A 24070-nucleotide genomic window follows, 5' to 3' on the forward strand; every position below is an offset into this window, starting at 1 on the left:
CCTTCGCCTCTGAGCCGCTGTAAGGGGTGGTTAACCACAATGGCTCGACTAGACGAAGATAAGATGCCAATGATATCTCCAGAGGACACCGTTGCCAATGATGACGCATTGTCTTTCGGGATGAAGGGTCGCTGGTGTGTGAATACTGCCGCTCAACTCACCTCAGTCGCTATTCTGGGTTCGTTCCAGCTTGGGTTCAACCTCGCCGCTTTAAATACGGCCAAAGCGTTCATCGCCCTCGACTTCAGGTGGTGTCTGAACGAGAGAGGACTTCCTCACCTCGATTGCGCTACCGGGCGCCTGTACGGCTCTCTCGTCAATGCGGCGGCGTTCGTAGGTGCTCTAGTGGGCTGCATCGTAGCTGGTCGAGTGACAGAACTTGGTCGGTGTGCCTGTCTGCGGTGGGCACATTGCCTATGCGTGGTTGCTTGTGTCCTCTCCGCCGCTGCTCTAGATTTTGTCACACTCTTTGCATCACGGCTCTTCGTGGGTCTCGCGCTAGGTTTGTTCACGGTGTGTGTCCCCCTCTATATTTCGGAAATGTCCCCTGCGGACTCGAGAGGATTCTACGTAACATTTCATCAGCTTCTCATCGCCTTCGGCCCCGTTGTCGGGACGGCGTTAGGACTTGCCTTCAGCAGAGCACCCGGAGGCAGCGATGCGTATTCTCCCACACAGTTTGAGAAGCTGTGGTGGAGAGTTATGCTTGGCTTCCCCGCTGTAATCAGCCTGCTTTCGGCTCTCCTGCTGTGGTTCGTGTACCCGTTCGAAACGCCACAGATTTTGGTAGAGAGGGATCAGAAGTCACAGGCAGGAGCACTGCTGCGAGAGATCTACTCCCGTGACACCGTCGGCCCTGAACTGCAGTCTATCATCCGAAGGAATCACCAGAAACAATCTCAGGATCCTTCCCAACTTGGGATGTGGAGAGCTCTCGTCCACCCAGCATATAGCAAGGTCATCATGTTTGGATGCTACTTGTCGATCGCGCAGCAACTGAGTGGGGTAAACGTTCTTGTGGCAGACAGTAACCTTCTTTATTCCTCACTAAATCTGCCCCCAACGCTGGTCACGGCGCTTACCGTGGCCTTGATGGCTATCGGCTTTGTTGTGACGATTGCCACCCTGCCGCTGGTAGATCATTTAGGCCGTCGCGTGTTGCTGCTGGTGTCTATCGCGCTGTGCTTGGCTTCCATGTGCACCGCATTCGTCGTGAGCATGATCAATGAGAACAGCGGCGCTCTGCGCTGGATTATCGTAGGCTGCATGTATTCATTCTCCGTGGGCTTCGGGCTAGGATACGGGCCAGTGTTTTGGATTTATCTGCAGGAGATTTTCCCGCCCGAAATCAAGCAGGCGGCCGTCAGTCTCGCATCGAGTCTGAATTGGCTGGCGGCTGTCGCCATGGTTCAGGCCTCAGACTTCCTTCTACAGGGAGGTTTGACTGTCCTTACTGGCATCTGTACTGTGTCGTTGGGTATAGTATTTGTCTTGACGCTTTTCTTTGCAAGAGAAACCAAGGGGTTGCCAGTCGGCGAATCACCTTACTTCACCAATCCCGCTATTGTTCACACCCCAGGGGACACATTACCTACAGTTGGTAGCCTCCGTGAACGTCAAGAGGGCGCTGTTGACGGTATCGTGGCTGAGACTGCAGCTGACGCAGCAGCATCCGATACAAAAGCAAGCACCGGGCGTCCGTAATTAGAATATACAGCCCCAAAAAGGATAATCCGAGGAGGGAAGTCCAGAGTCAAGCACAGACGCAGCCAAGGTCATTCCCGCTCTCATTGTGGTTTCCCTTCGTCGCTCTCCAGTGGGCTTCGTACAGTGGCGGCGGGTTCTGGCCCCGCTTGAAAATATGGGACGCAAGAGCGGTGATCGGTGCGGCCATGCAACCGCGTTCCTCGGAGATTTCTAAGGTGTAAAGCATACTGCTGCAGGTTGCTGTGGACCCCGTAGGGTGTTCCAGATCTTTCGACCGTGTGTTTGTTGGTTGTGGTCGGGGGAGGACAGATGACCTTGCCTCACCCGTCACTGAATCTGTCATTACTCGCACACGTGAATGAACTTTCACTCAGACGCGCTGTCGTCACTACGTTGACTCGTGTTTCCTCAGAGTTACCTGGCTACGGGGCCGTGCGTCCTTACTCGGACTGAAAGTATAAAGTCAGTCTCCTCTGTGCAGTCCCTGCTCGGGATGAGTCCTGCCGCTGCGGTGCGGCTGCTTCTTTTTCTCGGCAACATTTCTGAGGGCATGCGGCATGCTACGGGATGAGACACAGTCTTCCTCGACGTTTTTTGTAGCTTGTTGGGCGCCAGGATCCGGCCCGGTGCGACAACTGTTCGTGGCACAGAAATCCCCGCAACCAAGATGCCACAGTTCTAACTCTTTTCGGATGTACGCCACATCGATAGAAGCCGCAGCAAGTTCCTGTTGACCCCGCGCTCATTACTAGACACACAACGCCTGTGCCGGTTTTCTCACACGCTTGCTGCCAAATGTGACTCAAAAGGCTTGTGTGACCGCCTTGCCCCCCTCTACACTCTACTGTGTCGACTCCCCATTCCTGGAGAACTTTACTCAAGCCATTACGCATGCACACGTGCTACAGCCCGCGCGAGGATGCACATTCCAGTCTTCTCCACCTGTTACGCCCTTCACTGTAACACGTGCTTTGCACGTGCAGGAGACGTAGACGTGGATATTTTTGCTCCTAAAGTGTCGCAGTGGTCGTCATCGTGTGTTCGCACAAACGGAGGGATTTTGCATGCCGAAGCTGTCCTTGCTTTCGGTGTATACCACGGGAGCGACCCATGACATGATAAAGCATCTTGTAGCGACACTCATTCCTCGATAATGATCAAGAAATGAGTCACTCGTGTCGTCCTCGCATCCAATCCATGTATTCGCACCATGGCTCGCGGCTCGAGGCCGCGGTTGATCATCGACAGCGAGTCAAGCCGACCGTCAAGACGCAGAGATGGAAGGAAGAACAGCCTAGTCTTGATGACCGTTCTCGGGCTGCTACCGCCACGGTAGAGTGTACAGTTGGGAAAAGGCAGGAGGGTCTTGTCTTGCATTCGCCGTTGCTGCACCCGATTCGCCATGGCTAGGGTTCTGACGAGCTACTGCAGCGAGACAGCGCGGCGCGCAACTTTGCGAAGCCGGAGACTCCGCCGAGAGAAACTGGTACAGCCAAACACAATAGCAGACCCCACGAGTAACATCGAAAAACACAGAAGTTTCCATCGTCTCCAGCATCAGACTTTCCGTTCGGAACCCAGCTTCAGTCAAGTCGTGTGCAGGAGAGTCACCGCTCGACCCTCGGGCGCCACGTACCTCCTCGCGCGCGGAATGGCGACTTGTCTCTCTCTTTTTAGCATCCCGTCTTTTAGTCCCTGTCAAGCAACCGGCCGTCCGTTCTCAGGGCGCACCGAAAAATTGAGTTCCCGCCAATGTATGTAACTGCCAGACTCCCCTCGTTGTGCTCGAATACCTGCACGCCGCCGTCCAAGCTGTGGCCTTACCCCTTGCGACAATTCGCGGGAGAGAGTGGAAAGCCGCTGAGCAGCCGCAGGCTTGTGAAGATCTCGTTGGCTGCAGTTGCTGGTCGCACGGGGACATTCTGCGAGACCGTCATGGGAGGAGGTAGCAGACGCGTGGCCTTCCGCTAAGCTAGAAAATGGGGCTGCATGCTGCTTTGACCCCCCGGCGGGCTTCTCTCACCCCGAAAAGGTACAACCCAGTACCTGCATCGGGGTCTCAGGAGATACATCGCTGGGCCGAGACGGTTTCGGAGCACCAAAACTGGTGGAGCAAGCTTCCGGTCTCTCACTCTCCGTCACACCCCCCTCCGACAGTCCTTTTTTTGCGTCGACTTCCCTTGCTGCCGTGGACCGGTTGCCGTCGAGACGTGCGTGCTCTCTGCTGGTGGGGCGAGTTCACCGCGGCTCAAGCCTCACGGCGGACGCGCGTGACTCCTTTCCGATGTTTTGGCTCGCTGGCGTCGACTTCGTCCGCAGTGGGTGTAGGCACACAGCCACGGCTGCAAGAACTCCCACCGACCTTGCCTCTCTACTACGTGGCGACGCTGGCGGACGCCAAAGTCGCGGTGGAGTGGATTCTTTCTTGCCGCAGCGGCGCTTCCTCTGCTTCGCTGGCTCCTGTCCCGCTTCCTCCGCCAAACCTACAGCTTCTCACTACTCTCCCGCTGACGCACGTGAGCAGGCGACTTCTGCAGCGCTTCAGCGAGCCACGAGATCAGCATCCGCAGTCGTCTCCTTCCCTGCGGTTTGGAACCCCTGGTCGCGACTACGCGGACGTCTTGGGAGAGGCCTCCGACTCGTCCGCACACGCGCAGCCTTCCGAGGCCGCTCGCTGGCGGGTCCTACACGCCTCCATAGGGATCCACGTTCCTTTTCTTCGCCAATCAAACACTACACAGTCTTCCCAAAACTCTCATGCTTCCATCGGCGCACTGGCCTCTTTTCCGGCTGTCTACGGCCCTCGTGACGACGCGTTTCGGCAGCTCTCACGCGCCAGCGACAGCCGAGATGCCGACGGCGCGTCCGGTGACTGTGAGGCGAGTCAGCGCCTTCTCCAGAGAGGGGGGCGTACGGAGTTGCTGCCCTCGCTATACGTGAGCACTCCCTCAGCTGTTTTTCTCTTCTCTTTCTCCCCGTCTCTCGCTGCGTCCTGCGCTGCTTCTGTATCTCCCTCGCTGTCGCGTCCACTGAAAGCCCCCGGCGCGTCTGCTTCGTCTTCCGCTCAAACCCCGGCTTCCTTGCGGCACCACCGGCGGCTCGCCAGTTTCGTCTGTGCCACTCTCCTCGCGAACCCAGACCTGGTGAAGATGTCGCACGGCGCGCATCACCTCTTGTGTTCTGTTCATTGGCAGTACGGCCTCTCTGCCGCGACGTGGGTGGATAGCCAGATAGGCCTGGCTGTGCTGCTGGATCGCCTCAACCTGGAGAGCAAATTCCTCTCGCTCTTCAAGGCACTCCGCCTTCGCTTTCCCCACGAGATGGCCGCGTGGACTCAGCTGGCTGCCGCACAGTTCCGCGACCGAGGCCTTCGAAACTCAGCCAAAGACCGCCGCGAAGTGCCTGCAGCGCCCCTAGCGGACGAGGGTGCATCCCATGTCGCGCCCTCTCTTGACGCGAGCTCGCAGCCGCCTTCTCCGCTGCCGCATGGCGCCTTTGCTTCTCACCCGCCAGAGGCTCTCTCGTCGTGGCCTCCGGTAGAGGTGGAGGCTGAGCTGGAGCTGCGCGGACTCACAGATGCGCAGGCAAGGGAACGCATTCTGAATCTCGAAGGGGGCGGCCTCCACGAGGCTTTGCTCGCTGCACACACCCTGCCGTTTGGCGCAGAGGTCTGCGCGTTGCTGGGCGACGACGAAGGGACCTTGATTCAGGCCGAAAGCGAGCGAATTCTCTTCTCGTACGCTCGGCTGAACCCCCACCTCTCCACGCCGGCACGCGTCTCACCGTTTTTTTCGCGGTCTGCGGCGCGGGCTGCAGAGACGAAGGCCGCCGCGGAGGCGAGCGAGCTGACGGGGCGGGCTCGCCAACCCCCGCGGGGGTTCGACGGAGACGGCAGAAGCGAAGGCGCGCGCCTAGCGGAGGCCGAGGCGGAGGAGGAAGACTGCGACGATGAGCAGGGCGTCCGCGTGTTCCCCGTTCCGCAGGGAACGAACGTGCAGGCTATGCTCCTGCAGCGGGAGTCGGATATTCTGTTTTTCGGTCTGAACTTAGGGCCGCTCGCGGGAGTGGCCGTCGGAAAGAGCGTCTCTAGATTCCCCGACCTGAAGCCGGGCGACGTCGTAGACTGCTGCGTTCTGGGGTAAGTGGAGGGTCGTAAGAAGGTGCTGCAGGGCGCAGGTCCCTTTCGTTGCAACTGTCGCTGTCGCGAACTCGTGCGCACATACATATAAGAACACCTGCATATATATATATATATATATATATGCACCTGCGTAATTTTCTACGCAGATGTGCATATAGTGAATGGGAACAAACGTCAAGAGCCGCGGTGACTCCCGCAGTGTTCTCCGTGTGCAATTTTTGAATGCGCCTTGATGGGCGTATGGATCAATTTGTATTTACGCAAAAGACTAAGGAATTCGAGGGATCAGACAGAGTCACCTAAACACGCGACCCGGCAGACGGTATGCCCTCTGCTTCATTGTCTTCTGCGCAGGCGGAGCCCGTGTTGCCAGTATCTCCTTTTGGACCGCCTCGGCGGCGCCAATCTCGTTTTCGATTTGAAAAGGAAACGTATGCTTCCTCTGCCTTCGCTTGAAGACGCGACCTTCGCGCCTTCGCGCCGGGACTCGAGTGGAGTTGGAGCCTTCAGTTCTTTCCTTTTGAACGACGTTGCAACGGCGATGCCACCGAGCGGTGGCGATGAGCCGTATAAGCTCGTAAGTGCACAGGGTGCGCCCGACATGCCTTAACTCATGTGCTTGCGCTGACAAGCGCACGTATCTATCTGTGTATCCAACTGTCTTTATTTGTAGATATGTCTGTGCAAGTCTATCTGTTTTGCCGCCAGAACGGCCTACGGGGTATGTAGTACCGGGACCGAACTTCACGCGTGCCTCCGTGTATGGTGAGCGAGTGGCTGACTCTGTTTTCTTCTGGTGCTTCTGCGCAGATTCACCTCAAGTGTCGCCGTGTGCTTCGGGCCACAAAGTCGCGTTTGTGGTTGTGTGTTCTCTTCTCGACAGACGTCCAACGCTTCGCTCGTGGATATGAAAGCGAGGTTCACTGTCGGGTTGGACGAGCGACTCGGGAAGCGATTCGAAGACTCTGCTGGGCGACCGAAGCCGTACATCGGCCAGAAGATTTATAAACTTGGCAAGCGCGGCGCCGTGAAGATTCGAAAGAAGTTGCCTCGGAACATGTACGACGACGACGGGCGCAATAAGTGAAAACGGTCAAGAGGAAGTTTGTTTTCAAGCAGACTGCCGCGTGCAGGCCCGAATAAATCGGGCCTGCACGCTTGCCTGTGCGTGACGCGCTACGAGGCGTTGCTTTTTGCAAGCGTTGTTGGCGCCTGTGTGCTGTTACGTCGCCCGCCGAGCCACTGGCGCCAGTGTCCCACGTCGCGTCTGTGTATAGAAAACCATTGCACATATACATACATATACATATATATGTGGATTCAGGTATGTGGGACATCTATGCTACAAACACTCGAGCAGGATTTTTTCCCAACTTCCAATTTTGACTGCGGCCACGCAGATGATAAGAGTGCTGCGATCCCGTTTGTCGGTCGCTGGGAGCATTTGCATGCGCCTTCGCTGACTTCCTTCTGCACGCGCTTCGCGGTGTCCTGATAGAACGGCGAGACGCGTCGTCCTACGTCGCGACAGCGCCAGGAACAAAAGACTGTAGACTTGCGAGAGGCATCCTGTAGGGGCACAGCGGAGCGCCCTTCCAACTACTGCATCGCGCGAAAGCAACCTGCCCGCCGGCGCGTTTGCACCCAGCGGAGCGCGCAGGATTCGAAGGCCTCGCTAGGATATTCAGTGGTGTCTTCACGTGTCGAAGGAGGCTGGCTGACGTGTGTGCGAACAGAAGTATTTGGGGCGCGCCTCAACAGCCTTGGACCGCACCGAATGTGTAGTGGCCGTGCGGCGCCGGGAAGACCTGACGGAAGCTACAAACTGACCAGCGAGCAGCGTTTCGGTGCGGTTTCGCCGCTAAACCAAAGGCTGTCCTGATACACTCGAGGCCGCTTGAACCTCGAGTGCGGACACACTGAGCGACAATGGTGGCGTAACGTTTCCTTCACGCCTGTTTCGCGGGCTGCTGGTATGGCGAAGAGCGAGGCGGCCCTTACGCTCTCGGCAGCGCGACGTAGGCCCTCTGCGGAATACGAGTCAGCAACATTGTTTTTCTGGTTTCAGCGAACAGACGGGAAAATCACAAGAGACAAGTTTATCTGGCTGCAGCCACCGCGCGCCGGCGTTGATACTTCAACACTCCTCCGTCGGCTCCTCTCTCACAAACCTTCCGCTTCCGACGCCGCAGGTGCCAACGTCAACGTCTACCGAGAAGCCAGGCGGCCGAAAGTCATTGCCGACACCAGACAGACAAAGGCGGAGGGAGAGGGAGGGAACAACACGTCGGGCTAGACGAGCAGGAGCTCAAAGGAAGTCGCGACGAGGCGTTCCTCATTTCTTTCCGCTGTTTGTCACATTGAACTTGAAGAAAATGATGTCGCCGTCCTCCACAACGTAGTCCTTGCTGCAGCCCGAACGCGACAGACAAATGAAAACAATGATTAAAGAGCGCCATTCGCTAGCCTGGCGCCCAGGTGGGTGGCTGCCGGGCGGTGCGCCGCGCTCCCGTGGGCACTGCAGATGAGTTTCGCACTTTTAGGGAAGCAAAGACGTCCTGCCTGGCGAGTATCGTTGCGACGAACGCGTCATTTTCTTGAGGGCACTTACCCCTTTTGCATGTACTTGCCAGCAGCCTTGACAGCCACTTCGCTGCCGCAGGAAACGAGGTCTTCATACTTATATACTTCCGCGCAGATGAAGCCGCGCTCGAAGTCCGTGTGAATCACACCAGCCGCCTGCGGCGCCTTCGTGCCTGCGGAAACACATGCAAACTCCCACACGCATGCGGAAGTGAACCCGACAATTCTCACGGCGAAACAGACGCCGCGCACGCTGCGCGCCAGCCTCTCCGGTAAACAGCAACACGCCGAGGACTATGCCGCAGGCACAAAGCGGATGCGGCAGCGCCGGCAGGCGGAGAGCGAAGAACGAAAAAACACACAACTAAAACAAGACGACATCACGGAGAGGGGACAAATCGGCCTCCAGGCACATACGCATACACGTACAGGCATGTATGAACTGCGTGACGGCGAATCGCCATCGCGGTGTTTGGAGTTCTCCACGTGAATACAAGCAACAGAAACAGCATATATATATATATATATATATATATATAGGCGCCCTCGCAGCGAGAGCTAGGCGCAGTGCTGTGAGGCAGCAGCACTGCAGTGCGGCTGTTTCGCGTACCCTGTCGAATAGTCCAGCACTTGACTTCGTCCTCTCCACAGGTGAAGAAATGGATGAGGTGGAGGGCGTGGTAGCCGGTAGTCACGATCTTGTCGAGTTGGCTGCGCGTCGCGCCGACGTCTTTGATGTACTGTTCGCGCGCCGCGTCGTCGGGGAGCTCCGCGAGCTTGTTTTCGAACTGCGCAGAGTACGGAATGATGGGACCGGAGACGTTCGCCTCGACCCAGCCGTGGATCTTCGCGAGCCACTTGTTCTTCTGACGCAGAAAGTCCTTCTCGCTCATGTTGACCAGGTAGACGACCTGCTTCGCCGTTAGGAACTGATACTCGTTCAACACTTCGACTTCCGAAGCCTTCCAGTCGACTAACACACAAGCAGCCGCCGCGCACACAGGCCCATCACGCCACCAGAGCCGCCACCACGCCCGGGGCGACCCAGAGCCACAGATCGACGGCACACAGATGCGCACACACCTATGCAGCCCACTGACCTAGGTCGATGCGAAAACGTCTATCACTAGCTGTGGTTACGTGTCTATTTGCATCTATGTTGACACACCTGTTCACATCTGCGTTTATACAGCTCTATATATATCTCGACGTGCACATCAATTTAGATCTACGCTAGCATACATCTAGGTGTGTGTGGATCGAGCCCACAGACGTCACCGCCTGGATCTGCAGCCGCCGAAAGCAGCGCCGTCAGGCAGCCCGGGGGCACCAAAGAGCCTAGCGCTCCGCTTCTGTTTGCGCAGGACCCTCGGATTCAACAAACCGCCATCTCGGCCGCAGTCGAGACGCGCCCATCCAGTGAAGACGCGTCCCTGGAGCGAGGCGCGCTGGTAGTCTCGCAGCCTTCTCTCCACACTCGCGCAGCCCTGCAGTGCGTTGGGCGCCGACGCGCGCCAGCGTCGACAGTCTTAACTCACCCTGGGAAACCCATTTCTTGTTGTTCAGGTGTTCCAGCACGACTTTCAAGACGTCAAGGTGGACTTTCTTTTGCTTGTCCTTCGGCACTTGGCCCTTGCCGACGAGGCGATCGAGCTCCTCAATCAGCTTCTCGCACCGCTCGATGTCCTTCATCCGCAGCTCGTCGCTGATTGTCTCGAGATCCTTCACCGGGTTCACTTCGCCTTCGCTGTGCACAATGTCGGGCTCCTCGAAAGCGCGGACCTGGCAGGAAAGCAGACAAACAGAAAAGACGACCCAGGACATGAACACGCGAGAAGACCGCGAGGGAAAGCGGAAAAAAGAAACAAATTACACAGCCTTGGGGGTCGACTCCAGAGAAGCGGCGCCGACCCCGAACGCCATCGTGACGCCGCCCTTCCGGAACTCCACCAAACAGCACGCGAACACCGAGAATTCTTGACAAACTTCTCTCAACCTCTTTCCAACGACGACGTTCACACATACCAACCCCCTCAGTGCCCTGGTCCTTGACACACGCCCAGCGCTGCAGATATATGCCCGTATATAAATATATGTGGACATTGTATTGAGGGAGCGTAGCTGCGTCTGGCTGCGTGAGTTTTCCCGCGAGACGTACGACGTGGTAAATGCCGTCGACGGCCTGAATGTGGGAAAGGAAGGCGTTGCCGAGGCCCTCGCCCTTGTGTGCGCCCGGGACGAGTCCAGCAATGTCAAAGATCGCCAGCGTCGCGGAGACTTCGCTCTTGGGGTGGAAATGGTTGCACAGCCACTTGAAGCGATCATCCGGAACTAAACAAATCAGATGGAAAAAATCGCATGGATGGGAGAGAAAAGCGATGCAGATGCACCGCCGCATACACAGCCGAAAGCAAAGTAAACGAAACCGCCGTCGCCAGACAGCTGTGGATCGGGCTGCAGGGGTCACGTAGAGATAGGGAACACGCAGACACGCGAGAAGACGCAGGACCGGAAGAAAAGGGGAGACTCCAGGCACAGAGAGCAGTGAGAGCATGGCGTGGAACAACAGCGGGATTCAATGGAAAAAGATTACACCACCAGTGCCCAGCAAGCCCTTCCCATGCTTCCGCAGGGGCCTCGCCAACGTGGCATTCAACAAACATATATATATATATATATGCAGAGATACACACATGTATACAGATAGATATTACATACGTATACAAATATATATATATATATATATATATATATATATATATATATATATATATATATATATATATATGTACATACGTATACGACTGAGGCGACTCCAAGTCTCTAGGTCGGTGACGCTGCGTGGACGACTGTGTTTGATCTGGGGATGGGAATTTGGTGTCTTTCGCTCTTTTCGGCCCTTACCGTTCATTCGGGCCTCGTGGGGGTCGATGGTGCAGAAGGGGTAGTTCTCGGCAGGCACAGCTTGCTTGCAGAGGAGGTTGAAAGTCGTGCTTTTACCGACATTGGGCAGTCCGACCAAACCCATCTTGAGCGTGTTCTTCGGCCTGAGACATGCGCATCGGCATACACGCACAACATGTCCCCCACGCAAGCATCCCCATTTACACAGAGGATATCTAGTAGAGCGTATGGGTGAAGCATCGCCGGGAAGGTGCACACGAACAATGATGTGGAAGACGAAGAATGCCTCGAAAAAGTCACGCAAAGGAGTCGCAGACGCGGAGCCGCGACAGCAGATATGGCGGCGGAGGGGCGCCACGCACATCGTCCTGGTTCGTGCCCTGGAGCCTCCGGAACAGGAGACAGTCTTTACTAGAGTCCTGTCTTTGAATGAACTGTCTCCTGCTGATAGCGATAGATTTCTTGATCTGCGTTGCGTTTCCAGAAGATGCCTCCCGAGGGACTTTGCGGCGCTGCGCGGGCGCCAACCAGGATGAAGCACATTTGAAATGAACTTGCGCCAGCCAAAGAAAAGGATCAAAAGGACCCACTAGACAGAGGGCACACAGGACGTACACACACTCACATAGATATGTATATATATTTATATATATTATGTACATGTCACCATATATATATATAAATGTATACACGTATCACGCGCGGTGTGAGGAAGCTATTCACATCTGTGGACGCATGCATCCATTAAATACAGATCTGGACGGAAGCGCGCAGAGAGTGATTCTCGTGTGGACTGCCGAAGTGAAATGAAGCAGCGCGTACCTGCCGAGGAGGATTTTCTCCTCGGGTTGATCCTTCTTCTTGGGCGCCATTGCGGAAGTTGAGCGGGAGAAAAAAAATATGGAAGCGTAGGAAGCCGCACTCTCGAGTCAAGGCGCGGAAGAAAAGCAAGCGAGGACCTTCTGGCGACAAAGGCAGTCTGTGGATGGCGAAGAAAACCGGAGAGACAGAGCAGGGAGCCCAGAAGTGGGGCCGGGGGCTGGCGACCAGGAGAAGTCGAATCAGAGAGGAGTTTGAGAAAGCGAAGGAAACCCAAACAAAAAGAGTGATAGAAAGACGTAAGAAAACGCCGCTGGGGACTGGGAGCCGAAGAGAGACCGCAGATGGCGCGGCAGGAACAAAATCCGCTTCTTGGCTTTTACCACATGCGCATGCAAAGCGTTCGAGGCAACGTTCTTTTCACAGCGGACGCCGTTTGCGCCGTGATCTTGAAACCGCCGCGGCTTGCAAGGTCCAAGAAAAACACGAGGACAAGACAGAAAAATATGAAGGACGGGCAGTAAGGCAAAGAAGCCAGTATCCGTCGTCTGTCCTCAGCTTCAGATCAGTTTGGTGAAGCTGAGAGGCAACTGAGAAAAACAGCATCACAGGCTCTGCTGTGTGCATTCAGACTATGCCAGACAGGCGACACAAAACGCTGCAGCGTCACCGCCCTTCTTCTGCGCGTGCGCATCGAGGATAAGCCTCGGGGTCTCCTTCCGAGTTTGTTCACGCCCTGAGTCTGCCTCGTTTCTGTGTGTACAACACGCGCATGCCTCTACATATGTTTTGCCGCTGCGCGTTGCGCCGCTGGCGCCTGTGTCTTCTCTCTGCTCATGCTGTCTCTTTCGCTCGAGTGACAGGCCGCCAAGGAAACACCAAAAGCGGGACGAAAAGTCCCGAAGACTGAACCCGAACTGCAACTGGTGGAGTGCGTATGCACTTATCTATCTCTCTCTCTCTCTCTATATATATATATATATCACTATATGTATAAATGTTGGTGCGCAGCGTTTCGAGGTCGGCCGTACAAGGCCTCCGCTGTATGTGCTTGGAGACCGTGGCTGTGAGTCGCCTTGTAGGCCCTCCTTTTCTGGTGCCTTGTGCGCTGCATGCGGATCTGCGATGCATAATCCCACCTGCCGTTCTGATGAGTCACGTAGAAGAGAACGACGGGGGAACGGGGGGGGGAGGCATCCTTGCCCTACCTCGGGAGCTTCGATGCATGCAAGGGGAGAAACGCGCGGTCTCGGTACAGAATTCGCGTAAACGCATGCACTCACGCGTCGAGATGCAGCGCCGGAGATCTAACTGAAATATGCCGGCCGATCCAACACACAAAATCGTCGTAGATGCCACGCGGGCGCTCGAACGCCCTCCCAAAACCTACAGCGCTACATACGCTATACATATATATATATACATACATTCACTATATATATATATATTCATGTACGGAGTAGAGCAACACGATGCACCAAAACCGTGGAGGCACGGATTCCAACTCTACGGAGTGAACAGGCCGAACGGGAAATGTGTGGAAACGCACGCATGTGTGCGCCCACAGATCCCTGGAAAGCCGCTCGGGGCTGCATGCATGCGTACAAGTAGCTCCTTTAGGCTCAGCAGGCTTTCCGTGTTTCGGGTGCCGGGAGTGTCAACTATGTACCACTAGATATAGATTTATCAGTAAGCACATAATTGCTACTTACATAGATATATATACGTATATATTGGTAACTGCACGGAGAGAAATTAGTGGTGCACACTCCAACTCGAGAGGCCGGTTCCCATGCAAACGTCACTACGTGATTCGGCTTAGATGCGTTGTAGCTGCAGAGAGAGATTTGAGTGACCTCGCGGGCCGGCCACTGAAGCAGAACCCAGACGAACGCCGCTTGCCGCCCGCAGAGCGCAAAGAGAGGAACCAGATAATCAGGAATGAATTGAACTGTCATGGCTGACTGGAACAAGACTAACGTCGGGAAACGTTTCTGTCGCCAGCACCTTTAACGTGCTGCGCACGGCCCGCGGCGCCTCTACAGAAAAAATTCATGTACGACGCAATCCAGAAAAAATTCAGGGAGCAAAACGTTGACGAAAGCCGTCCAACGACGCGTGCACCTGCGGAAAAAACTTCTCCCGCATGACGAGTGAAAATCAATTGACTTAGACGTGTGTCGTCACAACGTTTCTACACGCGAATGCTCCTTCGTGCGTTTCGCGTTTTGCTTCCTCACTCTTTCTCCTTCGTCTCTGCTTCAACCGACTTGCCTCCCTCGCCGCCTTGCGCCCTTCTGGCCTGCGAGTTAGCAGCTGCAGAAACATCTTTTCCTTCGTTCTCGCTCGACGATTCGTCCTCGTCGTCAGAGTAGCCGCCCATCAGGTCCGCGAGCCCGCCCGAAGGAACTGCGGGCGCGGGTGTCTCCTCCTGCGCCTCCACGGAGACAGGTGCTTGCGCGGTCTCCGGCGCAGCGGTCGCAGACGCGTCTGACGCGCCTTCGCCGCCGGGACGCGCCTTCTTCGCCACAGACAGCGCGGAAGATTCTGCCGGAGACTGAAAAAGGCAATATAAATACACACGAAATTGCTTTCTTTCCACGCCTACACATGTTTATGCCAGGTGCCGTGGCATGTAGGCTTATGTAGCGCTCGCGGCGGCCTGCGGCTGGACAAGGCAGTATGTGGCATGCGCTCGCCTACAACGCTTCCCCCACCGCAGAGCATATATCTATACATATCTATACGCCGAATGACGTAGATATATATTGATATGCATGCAAATAATGGCCTCTTGGCAGACGGGCACGCAAGGCCTTCTTGACGCCTAGCTCCATGCATATCAAGGGCTAGCTCGAAAGCAGAGTGGCTAACGGGAAGTATGATATATGTACATTTATAGTACGATATGTATATATATAATACGACATATACATGGGAAGATATACATATGAGAAACATACGCAGATCGATACTTTCCACTTGCCTCGGATGAGAGCGGATTCGCTCGTTTCCTGTCCGCAGTTGCGACGCGTTTTCGCTTCGAAGTGAGGTCAAAGATCCGCGCGCCCATGCCGGACGGCTGGTCCTTCGCCTGCGGCGTCGCGGTTCGATTCCCGTAGAGGCCTGCGGCGCCATTATCGGGGCTTGGAGAGCCGTGCTCTGCTCCCCCTGTCGCGGAAGAATAGAGGCGAGCGCGACTGCCGCCCGCCGGCGACGACGACGCGAGCGACAATCCGTGAGGCAATCCCCCCGCATTGAGTGCCTGTCTTCTCTGCTCCTCCATCTCCTTCTTTGCCTTCAAAAACTCATTCTGCATGTCTTTTTCTTCGCGCTGTCTCTGCTGCTGCCGCCGGCGCTCCTGTGCCGCCAACGCCTCGTAGTACTCAAACTCTTCCTCCGTGACCTGTGTGCAGCGTAGCAAGAAGACAGCCGTCGCATCGAGCGAGAAGAGGAAACATCTCCCAGAGAAGCGACAGGTCTACGGAGGAAAACGCGCGCCAAAAAAGGCACGCAAAGCGGGTTTCGCTAGCAGAAGAATGAGAGGGCTCTCGTGGATGCACATCACACGCGAACAGAGTCAGAAACTCCAAGATAAAACGGGAGGGGGGGGGGGGGGGGGGGGGGAAGCTTGACCAAGCGCGACAGTGTCTAACGCCCACACGCCGAAGCACGTGGCGCTGAAACGAGGACACGCGCACACGTGGGAGGAGAGAGGGTCAGACCCCACGAAGCGGAGGCACAACAGCTCAGACTTACGGCTGCAGGCGCGTCTGTATTGACGCCCTCCTTCTTCTCTGCGTAGCTGGGGTCATCGTATCGAACTTCGGCGAAGCTGAACAGCGCCGCAGGAGCAAATAGAACGACGGGACAAAGATCCTCCTAAGCAGACTTCGCACGCAGCAAACCGGTAAATGCGCGAGGACAGTAGCCGCGACGAGACTCCGCAGGTCAAATGAGAGGCCGCGTCTCCTCAGCGATCCCCCGAGTCTTTCCCATCCAGAGTGATCAGGAGAGCGGAACGCCAGACTGGTCTCACGCGCGATGAGAGTCCCAAGGCGCCTCCATTTCTCCAGGATACCGCTTTCAGTTCAGAGACAAGCAGAGTTCCACACGCGGCTCCCTTGTGTTCCAGCCTTTACAGACGCCGGTTTCATGTTCTTCGTGTTTCAGGCGGTTACGTGGAGGTTGCGGAGGCCCTCCGCCTCCGCAGAGCCCCGTGAGACGCGAACGGCCAGAAGGAAAAACGTGAAAATGCAACGCTGAACGGGGCCTGCTTGTGCATGCACGTTGCGCCACGCAGGAGACAAGCAGGCGACAGAGACAAGAGTGGAGGCGAACTCGAAAGAAGTCCAGCCGGAGGGACGAGAGACTCCAACCACCGCGGACGCAGAGGCTCGCGCAACGTGCAGACAGGAACCGCGCAGCTCGGCGGCATTTGCTTGTCAGTACGTGCGCGACATACCTGAGGAAGTGATTCTCTGCACATACGCACGCAAGCAGAAGGATAGCAAGAGGTTGCCGCGCCGCTTCTCACAAGCTCACTCCCGTTGCAAATCGCGGTGGCGGATCTACGAGCCGCGCATGGTGGGCGGCCCACAGTCGCGACTCGGATACAGACAGGCTGGGATCTGCGCGAGCTGTGAGCGAGGACTCCGAATGCAGACTGAATATTTGCTCGTGAGCGAGAAAAAACGAAACGGTTGAGATTGCCGTCATGAAAAGAATCGTCTGTTTTCCGGACATGGCGCGAGGCGCACCTTCTGTACGCACTCTCCCTTCATGAGGCCAGCGCGAATGCGCCCGTCGGCGTGACGGTCCACAGAAGGGGATTCCGCGGCACGCAGGCAGGTTGCATGGGCAGGCTTACGGCGCTGAAATTCTGGGAGGTTCTTCAGTCGCTCCTCAAGAGCAATTTCCTCCTTGCTCCGAGTCACAATTTCCTTTTCTTTCACCCCCTCCGCTGTGATTTCCTGCTGGTACACGCTGCTTTTGACGAAATTCATTTTTGCTCGGTAAGATGCAGCCAGGCAGGATGACACAGAACGCACAACACCTAGCTGAGTGACGGTGCGATGATTAGGTAAACGCCACCTTGAGCTTTATAGCTCAAACCGCATAGACCCCCCGACGGCGACGACAGTGTGTTTGCGCCGATGACTGTGTTGGATGCGGAAACAAGCACGGCAGAGAATGGGGTGAAGCTGACGCTGCCTCTTCAGCCAGACACGGAAAAAAGGCAATTGGTGGCGTCTTTCTCGGCGCGCGACCCGCAGCTCCTGCCTCTCCAGACGGAGATGAGGCCGTCACGAGGGAAGCACCACCCTGGTATAATGCCGATATGGAAAGCCCGTCGAAAAAAGCGACCACAGGAAAGCTAACCGGAAACGGCAAACGTAAGAGACAAGAGACGATAATGTGCGCCAAAGGATAACTGTAAACAGTCGCTCTGGCAGGGAAGCTCCGCATCACCGCCAGCGGACCGCATGCTCGGACTTTCTCGGCGTTCGCCGCGTCCCTACAGCCAAGCCGTTCAAATCACTCCCGATGAACAACCGTATCGTGGCGACTTTGTTCGACGCAACCAATGCTCTAAACAGTGAGGTATGTATCGCTGTTTCAGCTAACAGTTCAGCCGTCACATTGGTGCATGCCGAGTGAAGGGTTTCGCATGCAAGGATGCGCCGAGAACACCCGATAATGAACAGCGCGTTCCATCATCCAATTTTACTGTCAGCACCAGTACCCTGGGAAGGGTTCATTTTGATGGTTGCTGCGTCTGTTCATGCGGTTCACGTTCCTTTTTCCGTCGATACTGCTCTCGAATTTGCGTCTTTTCCCAGTTCACCGCGCTGGTGAAGCGCATGACAGACACCCAAGTGAACCGCCGCCGTCGCCGTGGCTTCCCAGAAACCTCTCAGTCCCCCTGCGTGCAGCCAGCCAAAAAGCTGTTTGACTCGGGGTTGGCGTCGTTTCTCCGGCTTTTTGCATGTGTATAAGCTGACATGGAGTATGCAGTAGCTGTTGGTTGGTGTTGGGGGAAGCGCGGTCCGATCGTGTATTGCAGTTGGTGCGCTGATGTGCAGCCCTGCCGCCAGCAATCGTCTCTCATTTTTGCTTCAGCAAATGTCTTTTTTCCTGAACGCCTCCTGTACCTGACTGGCACCAACAACGTCAAGGGGTCACTGCGCGTTTTCGTATCTTTGGGGCCGGCGTCTGTAACTTCGCGATATGGCAAGGCTGCGAGTATGAATCCGTCCCGCGTTGTTCCAGCATGCGGGGTGACGTCTCGGGGTGTTTTCGGTTTTTCCAGCAGTTGAGAAGCCAGCCTGTTTTTGCGTGGGTGGGCGCCGCCGCGTCAGGCAGCCTCGCTTCCTTTCGGTCTGCGTGTGCCGCCGCAGGATCGACGCGTGCCAGGTGCGCACACACGCAATCGCATCCGCCTTCCTGGTCGCGAGACTCTGCGCCTCCCGATCCTTTTCTGTTGCTCGGCTTGAAAACCGAGGCGCCCACTGCACGCGAAGTGCGCTTGGCGTATCTAAATCTAGCCAAAAAACTCCATCCAGATCGAGCTTCCGCAGCGGCATCGAGCCATCCACCGGCTTCACGCGACCTCCCAGCTGTCCGCAAGAACAGAGTCACCACTTTTTTCTCTATCTCGCCGCTGGGAAAACTGACGTTTGAAGACGTGCAGTGGGCATACGAGACAGCACTCGCCTGTCTCGAAGCAGCCAAAGAAGACAGGCACTCTGCAGCTGGAGTCTGGTCAGTGCACGGGCGGCCCTTTCGTCCGCAGACAGGCAGGTGGCATCCTCATAGCCACACTGGCAAGAGTGCTGGCAAACAGGAGCGGGAGAGAACCGCGCGCCTGCGGGACTGGAAGGCGCAGCAACGTGAAACCGCGGCGTTCTGGCGCCACCGGCACGCACTCGCGTCAGCCAGCCAAGCAGACAGACGCAGCGAAGAGAGCGAAATTTTTCGCAGGCTGCTTCGCCAGCGACTCAGGGACGAAGAGGCTTCGCAGCTGAGCCAACGCGACAGGCTCTCTCGGGTGGCTGCTGACGACCGCACTCGCTTCGGAGCGAAGCACGGCGTCCCAGACGCTTCACGCGACACCCCGTGGAGCGACGACGACTTTGCGCGCCTGCAGCGCGAGGAGTTAGAAGAACTAGGTATTTCCACAGCGACTGCTGAGAAGTTGAACTTGCTGGGACCGCAGCTCCCACGCAGCGCGTATGCCTCCTCCGACGCAAACTGCCACCGGACCACGTTCCGCAGCCAGAAAACAAAGACTGCCATTCTCTTGTGCGGTGCCGTGGGTGGAGCCGCCGTGGCGGTTCAACTGCTACTGCTTCCTACGTTTAGTGACACCCAAAAGTAAACCGTGGCAAAGACCCTTTGGTGGAGACCCTAAAATATTTCTTCCACCTTGGGAAAAGCAAAACAACCGACGCGCTACAGGGGAGCCAGTGACACGTGCCCCTCTGGCAGGAAGACTTGAACTTGCGACTGCAGTGCAGGTAAGTGGAAAAAAGCTGCACATTACGGTGTACTTTATTTCATTAACTACGCTAGAGATCGAAGGCAGTTCGCTCTGAAGAGCTGAGCACTACTGCCTAACCAGTTTGATGGCGAGCTGTCGGAAGACTCTCGCGGACGCAAGAAAACGCGCAGATCCTTAATGCGAACCTAATAAGTGTACGCCCTGAATCGAGCGAGGTCAGGTTTCGTCATGACGCACCGTGATTCCAGGATATGTACCGGAGTGACACGCCACAAAATACGAACACCCGCCAACACCATGGGAGTTGGGACTACAGCAAAAGACAGCTCTAAAGGTCGACGCTTCCGAGGGGAAGCTGATCGAGTGAAAAATTGGAGAACTGCAACAACCGCACGAGCAGAAACGCTCCGGGAGAAAACATGGGCAAAAAGCTGGCGTGAATGCCAGGTGGGCTGCATGAAAGCAGCTGTCCTGTCCCGACCCTAGCGCGTCGCAAGAAAATTCACGCACACGGAACATCTGCACAAGAATGTGTAGTGAATCGCAAGCTCGCACGGAGGTAGAGAGACGCGCTCAAGACAGACACTATATCAATGATCAGGCTTCGTGTTTCCTGTGCTGGAGGTTCACAATTCCCTAACTAGGTACGACGGGGAAGGAAACCCACTGGGCAATGACGGTAAACAGTTTCTCGATCATCTCCTACCCTCGCACACAACCAAAAATAGTCGGACCCCTGCCGTCTTTGCGGTGGCAAAACGCGGCAGCCATCACTGGCATAACCACAAAGGCGTCCTATACTGCGAGGGAAAAGGATGATCGAAAGCTCCCAGTACATGGTTTTCCCCTCGAACACGGCAGCCACATAAAATACGCTAAGTAGATGCATGCAACCACCGCGCGCTGGGAAAGCAAACCCCCACTAAACGCAACTAGGAATGCATCCGGTAAAGACGGCATAGGCAGAATGCGTTTTCACGAACAGCGACCCACTCGCAGCAGCTGTGCAGCAGCGCAACGGGGGGAAAAATATTAGTCCGAGATGCAAGACTCAGGGACTGTGCGCGGCGCGCATAACGTTGATCCCTTAAACTTCAACAGCTTTAGTCAAGCCCTCTGGGGCGACAATGTCTGAGCGGTACGCACTCGCGCTGCCCAGGTGGCGACTCTTTCCCTTGAAGTAAGGCGACTCCTCGATGGAGAGACCCTTTGTTTCCTTAACAAAAAATAGCGTCACGAAGAAAACAATTGCCAACGCGACGGTGCAGATACCAACGAAGACGCTGAATCCCTCCTTGAGCAAGAAGTCTGATGGCAACACAATCGCGACGGTCGCGACCCAGTTGAGCGCCGACGCAAGACTAGCCGCACCCTGCTTGATCTCCGGAGGGAAGATCTCGTGCAGGTAGATCCACAGGACGGGGCCGTAGCCGACGGCGAAACCGACAATGAAGATATAGACGCAGCCTACCGTGACCCACTGGACTGCCTTGCTGCTTTCATTAATCAGGTTCGCGACGAAGGCGATGCACATGGCGACAAACATGACGGCTTGGGAGAAGAGCAGCAGGGTGCGGCGGCCGAGACAGTCAACCAGAGGAATGGTCACGACGGTCAAGAAGACGTTGAGGGCAGTGAACCCGACGCTAAGACCCGTGATGGCGGCGTTGGGCAGATTCAACGAAGCGTAGAGGTTGTTGCTGTTCGCAACCAGCACGTTGATACCGGTGAACTGCTGCATGATGGAGAGCAGGCAGGCGAGCAGGATGACCGAGCGGTAAGTCGGATGCGTGATCGCCTTCCAGACGGTCAGCTGCTGGGCGCGCTGGATCTTTTGCTGGTAGCGACCTGTGATGATGCGCTGAAGTTCAACTTCTACATCTTCGCGACAGTAGATTTCGCGCAGGAGAGCAGCGGCCTTCGCCTTCTGCTTCTTTTCAACCATAAACTGGGGGGTCTCGAAGGGGTACACCCAGCAGAGCAGGCAGATCGCAGCCAGACTGACGACACCCGGAACTCCGAGCATGACGCGCCACCAGGCTTGCTGAAAGGTGCTGACCTTGTAGACCTCGTCGCCGTTTGGCGCGTCGCCGAATGCCAGACCGAGAACCGTCCCCGCAAAAATACCCATCGTGATGAACAGCTGGTGAAACGTGCCAAAGTACCCTCGACGGTCATCCGGGGTGACTTCCGAGACGTACATTGGAACGCAGACCGTGAAGAGACCGACAGCCACGCCGACAACTAAACGCGCGATCAGCAACGTAGGGAATCCCTCTGCGGCGGCGGAGAGGATGCAACCCAAGAGGCACACACAGTGCGTAAAGATCAGGGAGGCGCGGCGACCGTAGTCAGTGAACCTTCCTCCGAGAAGACATCCCACGCAAGCTCCGAGGAACACCGCCGTGTTAATCAGAGAGCCGTACAGCAGGCCCTTGTCACAGTCGGAGTAGTGGCCCCCTTCTGAGTCTTTGCACCATCCAAAGTCGAGAATAATGAACGCCTTAGAGGTATTCAAAGCAGAGAGGTTGAAGCCAAACTGGAAGGAACCCAAGACTGCGACAAACACCAGCTGCGCAGCTGTGCCCAAGCACGAGCATCCCTTTGCAGCATATGAGTCGGGAGGAATATCCCACAGAGACTCAGCCTCACGCTTGAGGCTCTTCTCTCTCATCTCCTCCGTCGCCATCGTTGCGAACGAAATGGAAGAGCGAAGTAGTGTTGCCTGGAGGAACAACCGCACAAACGACACAACGCGGAAAGTTGTCGATCGCCAGCCAAGCGAAGAAGGTGTAACGAGTGAACGACGACAGTCGAACGCGTAGTGGAGCTCTACTGTCAAAGACAGGAGGACTGACCGTAATTCTAACCAGGAACCGCGACAAACCCTTCCCCGCGCCTCGCGTCCCTCGAACCATGCCTTCCTCACACGTCTGTGCGAAAGCGAGACTTCTTGGGAACTGAATGCAGGAGCGACCGTTGAAAACAGGAAGAAAGCAAACTGGCGGAGATGGAAACGAGGAGAGGACACCGCCTCCACGCAGACGCGCGCCGTTGCCGGCCCAGTCCCCTCTGTTTTTTTTGCAAGAGCCTGGACGCAGCCACGGGGGGGATGCGCACCACCACTTTGTTTCACGGGACGGATACGTCGAGGATCTGCACTTACCAGTGCTCACTCCGTCTTCGGAGAGTGTCTGAAGTTGTAGACAAAACTTTCAAAAATGGAATGATCCACTTACTGGAATGGGGACAAAAAAAAGTGACGGGACCTCGGCGAGGCCGGCGGACGCAAACCACCGCCGTCTCATCGATTTCGTCGTGGGATCCGTCGCGCACGCACTGGCTGCTCGCACCATCCTGCACCCGCAGATTCTGTTTCGGCGACCCTCCTCCACCCCGGCGTCACCGCAGACGCAGCAATGCTGCAGGCTGTCTATCGGTTCCCTCTCGCAAAAGCCGAAGCCGCCGCGCGGGTGTCCCCAGTCCTCGCTTGCCGCCTGCATGCGACACCGGTACCGCATGCTGCGCTGCCGCAGCAAAACCGTTGAGGGGTCGAAGGGGCGGCAGGCAGAGCGAGCGCTGAGGTCAGGAAGTGTGCAGCGGCGCTGGCTTTTTCGCGTTCACGACAGCACCTCTGCGCAGCTGAGGCGGCAAGCCTCCGGGTCGTGCAGGACAGCCTCGACGCCGCCTCCGTCGCTGGCGGCAGATGCGCAGATTTTCCGTGCCGCGTGGATGCACTAAGCGAATGCAACGTGGCCAAGGGCGTCCTGCATCCCGTGCCGCCGTCCTGCCGAGGAGGAGTAGCCAGGCCCTGCGCAGAGGCACACATCTTGCGCGAACGCATGCTGCGACGAGTGATGCAGCTGGTCGGGGGGGCGTGGCGCAAGTTTCTTTCGTGACGAACCCGTAGCGTGGGCTCGGATATTCTCTGCGATGTGACGCATGCGAAATCTACAGCGCGAGTCTGCCAGACGGTAACGGGAGAGACCCTGCAGATTCCATGCTGGAACCGCGCACACCTCATGACGCACAGGACGTCGACTCGCTGAAAAGAGCTCTCGAAGCCCGCATCTGCTCTTCTGTAACAGCCGTGACCCCTACGGCGTCTCGCCCGACGGGGTTGTGAAAAACCTCACATACGCCCATCCACGGCGTGTAACGCTGTCCCCGACTTGCTTCGCTTTCCACGTGTCAGCGACAGGTCCTTTGCCTTCCAAAAACGTGTTCTGCTCTGAGCGCATCATCTGAGTTCTGTGCTGCACAGGCTCATGCCAAGCCGTTTTGGGGGTTCATCAGCAAACGGCGAACATCCATTCCAGTCTCATGCGCCTTGACGTTTGGCCTCTGCCGTCCGGGCGATGGCCGTTGTCAGGGTGCTCCTTTCTTTTGAAGAAATCCAGTTTTTTGCGTGA

The 24070-nt window shown here is 56.4% G+C and overlaps 7 protein-coding genes across 7 annotated transcripts; 4 read left to right on the forward strand and 3 right to left on the reverse strand.

Moving 5' to 3' along the window:
* Nucleotides 1–39: 39 nt before the first annotated feature.
* BESB_035600 (facilitative glucose transporter GT1) lies at nucleotides 40–1704 on the forward strand (the record flags this gene model as incomplete). The annotated part of the gene is made up of 1 exon (XM_029362146.1): nucleotides 40–1704. The coding sequence occupies one exon, from the start codon at nucleotides 40–42 to the stop codon at nucleotides 1702–1704; it is 1665 nt and encodes a 554-aa protein (XP_029221111.1).
* A 1982-nt stretch (nucleotides 1705–3686) lies between these two features.
* On the forward strand, nucleotides 3687–6935 carry BESB_035610 (uncharacterized protein; the record flags this gene model as incomplete). The annotated part of the gene is made up of 3 exons (XM_029362147.1): nucleotides 3687–5845; nucleotides 6203–6425; nucleotides 6732–6935. The coding sequence occupies 3 exons, from the start codon at nucleotides 3687–3689 to the stop codon at nucleotides 6933–6935; spliced, it is 2586 nt and encodes an 861-aa protein (XP_029221112.1).
* A 1248-nt stretch (nucleotides 6936–8183) lies between these two features.
* BESB_035620 (putative GTP-binding protein) lies at nucleotides 8184–12207 on the reverse strand (the record flags this gene model as incomplete). Its single annotated transcript, XM_029362148.1, has 7 exons — nucleotides 8184–8256; nucleotides 8460–8604; nucleotides 9042–9404; nucleotides 9970–10213; nucleotides 10590–10762; nucleotides 11336–11478; nucleotides 12158–12207. The coding sequence occupies 7 exons, from the start codon at nucleotides 12205–12207 to the stop codon at nucleotides 8184–8186; spliced, it is 1191 nt and encodes a 396-aa protein (XP_029221113.1).
* Nucleotides 12208–15050: 2843 nt separating this feature from the next.
* BESB_035630 (uncharacterized protein) lies at nucleotides 15051–17160 on the reverse strand (the record flags this gene model as incomplete). The annotated part of the gene is made up of 4 exons (XM_029362149.1): nucleotides 15051–15560; nucleotides 15914–15989; nucleotides 16620–16635; nucleotides 17025–17160. The coding sequence occupies 4 exons, from the start codon at nucleotides 17158–17160 to the stop codon at nucleotides 15051–15053; spliced, it is 738 nt and encodes a 245-aa protein (XP_029221114.1).
* Nucleotides 17161–18428: 1268 nt separating this feature from the next.
* BESB_035640 (DnaJ domain-containing protein) lies at nucleotides 18429–19535 on the forward strand (the record flags this gene model as incomplete). The annotated part of the gene is made up of 1 exon (XM_029362150.1): nucleotides 18429–19535. One exon carries the CDS (start codon nucleotides 18429–18431, stop codon nucleotides 19533–19535), a length of 1107 nt encoding a protein of 368 aa, XP_029221115.1.
* A 1210-nt stretch (nucleotides 19536–20745) lies between these two features.
* Nucleotides 20746–22347, reverse strand: BESB_035650 (facilitative glucose transporter GT1; the record flags this gene model as incomplete). Its single annotated transcript, XM_029362151.1, has 1 exon — nucleotides 20746–22347. One exon carries the CDS (start codon nucleotides 22345–22347, stop codon nucleotides 20746–20748), a length of 1602 nt encoding a protein of 533 aa, XP_029221116.1.
* A 554-nt stretch (nucleotides 22348–22901) lies between these two features.
* Nucleotides 22902–23399, forward strand: BESB_035660 (uncharacterized protein; the record flags this gene model as incomplete). Its single annotated transcript, XM_029362152.1, has 1 exon — nucleotides 22902–23399. The coding sequence occupies one exon, from the start codon at nucleotides 22902–22904 to the stop codon at nucleotides 23397–23399; it is 498 nt and encodes a 165-aa protein (XP_029221117.1).
* Nucleotides 23400–24070: the final 671 nt, after the last annotated feature.

Source organism: Besnoitia besnoiti, chromosome II (genome assembly GCF_002563875.1).
Source record: "Besnoitia besnoiti strain Bb-Ger1 chromosome II, whole genome shotgun sequence".
In the NCBI taxonomy this organism is placed as follows: Eukaryota; Apicomplexa; class Conoidasida; order Eucoccidiorida; family Sarcocystidae; genus Besnoitia; species Besnoitia besnoiti.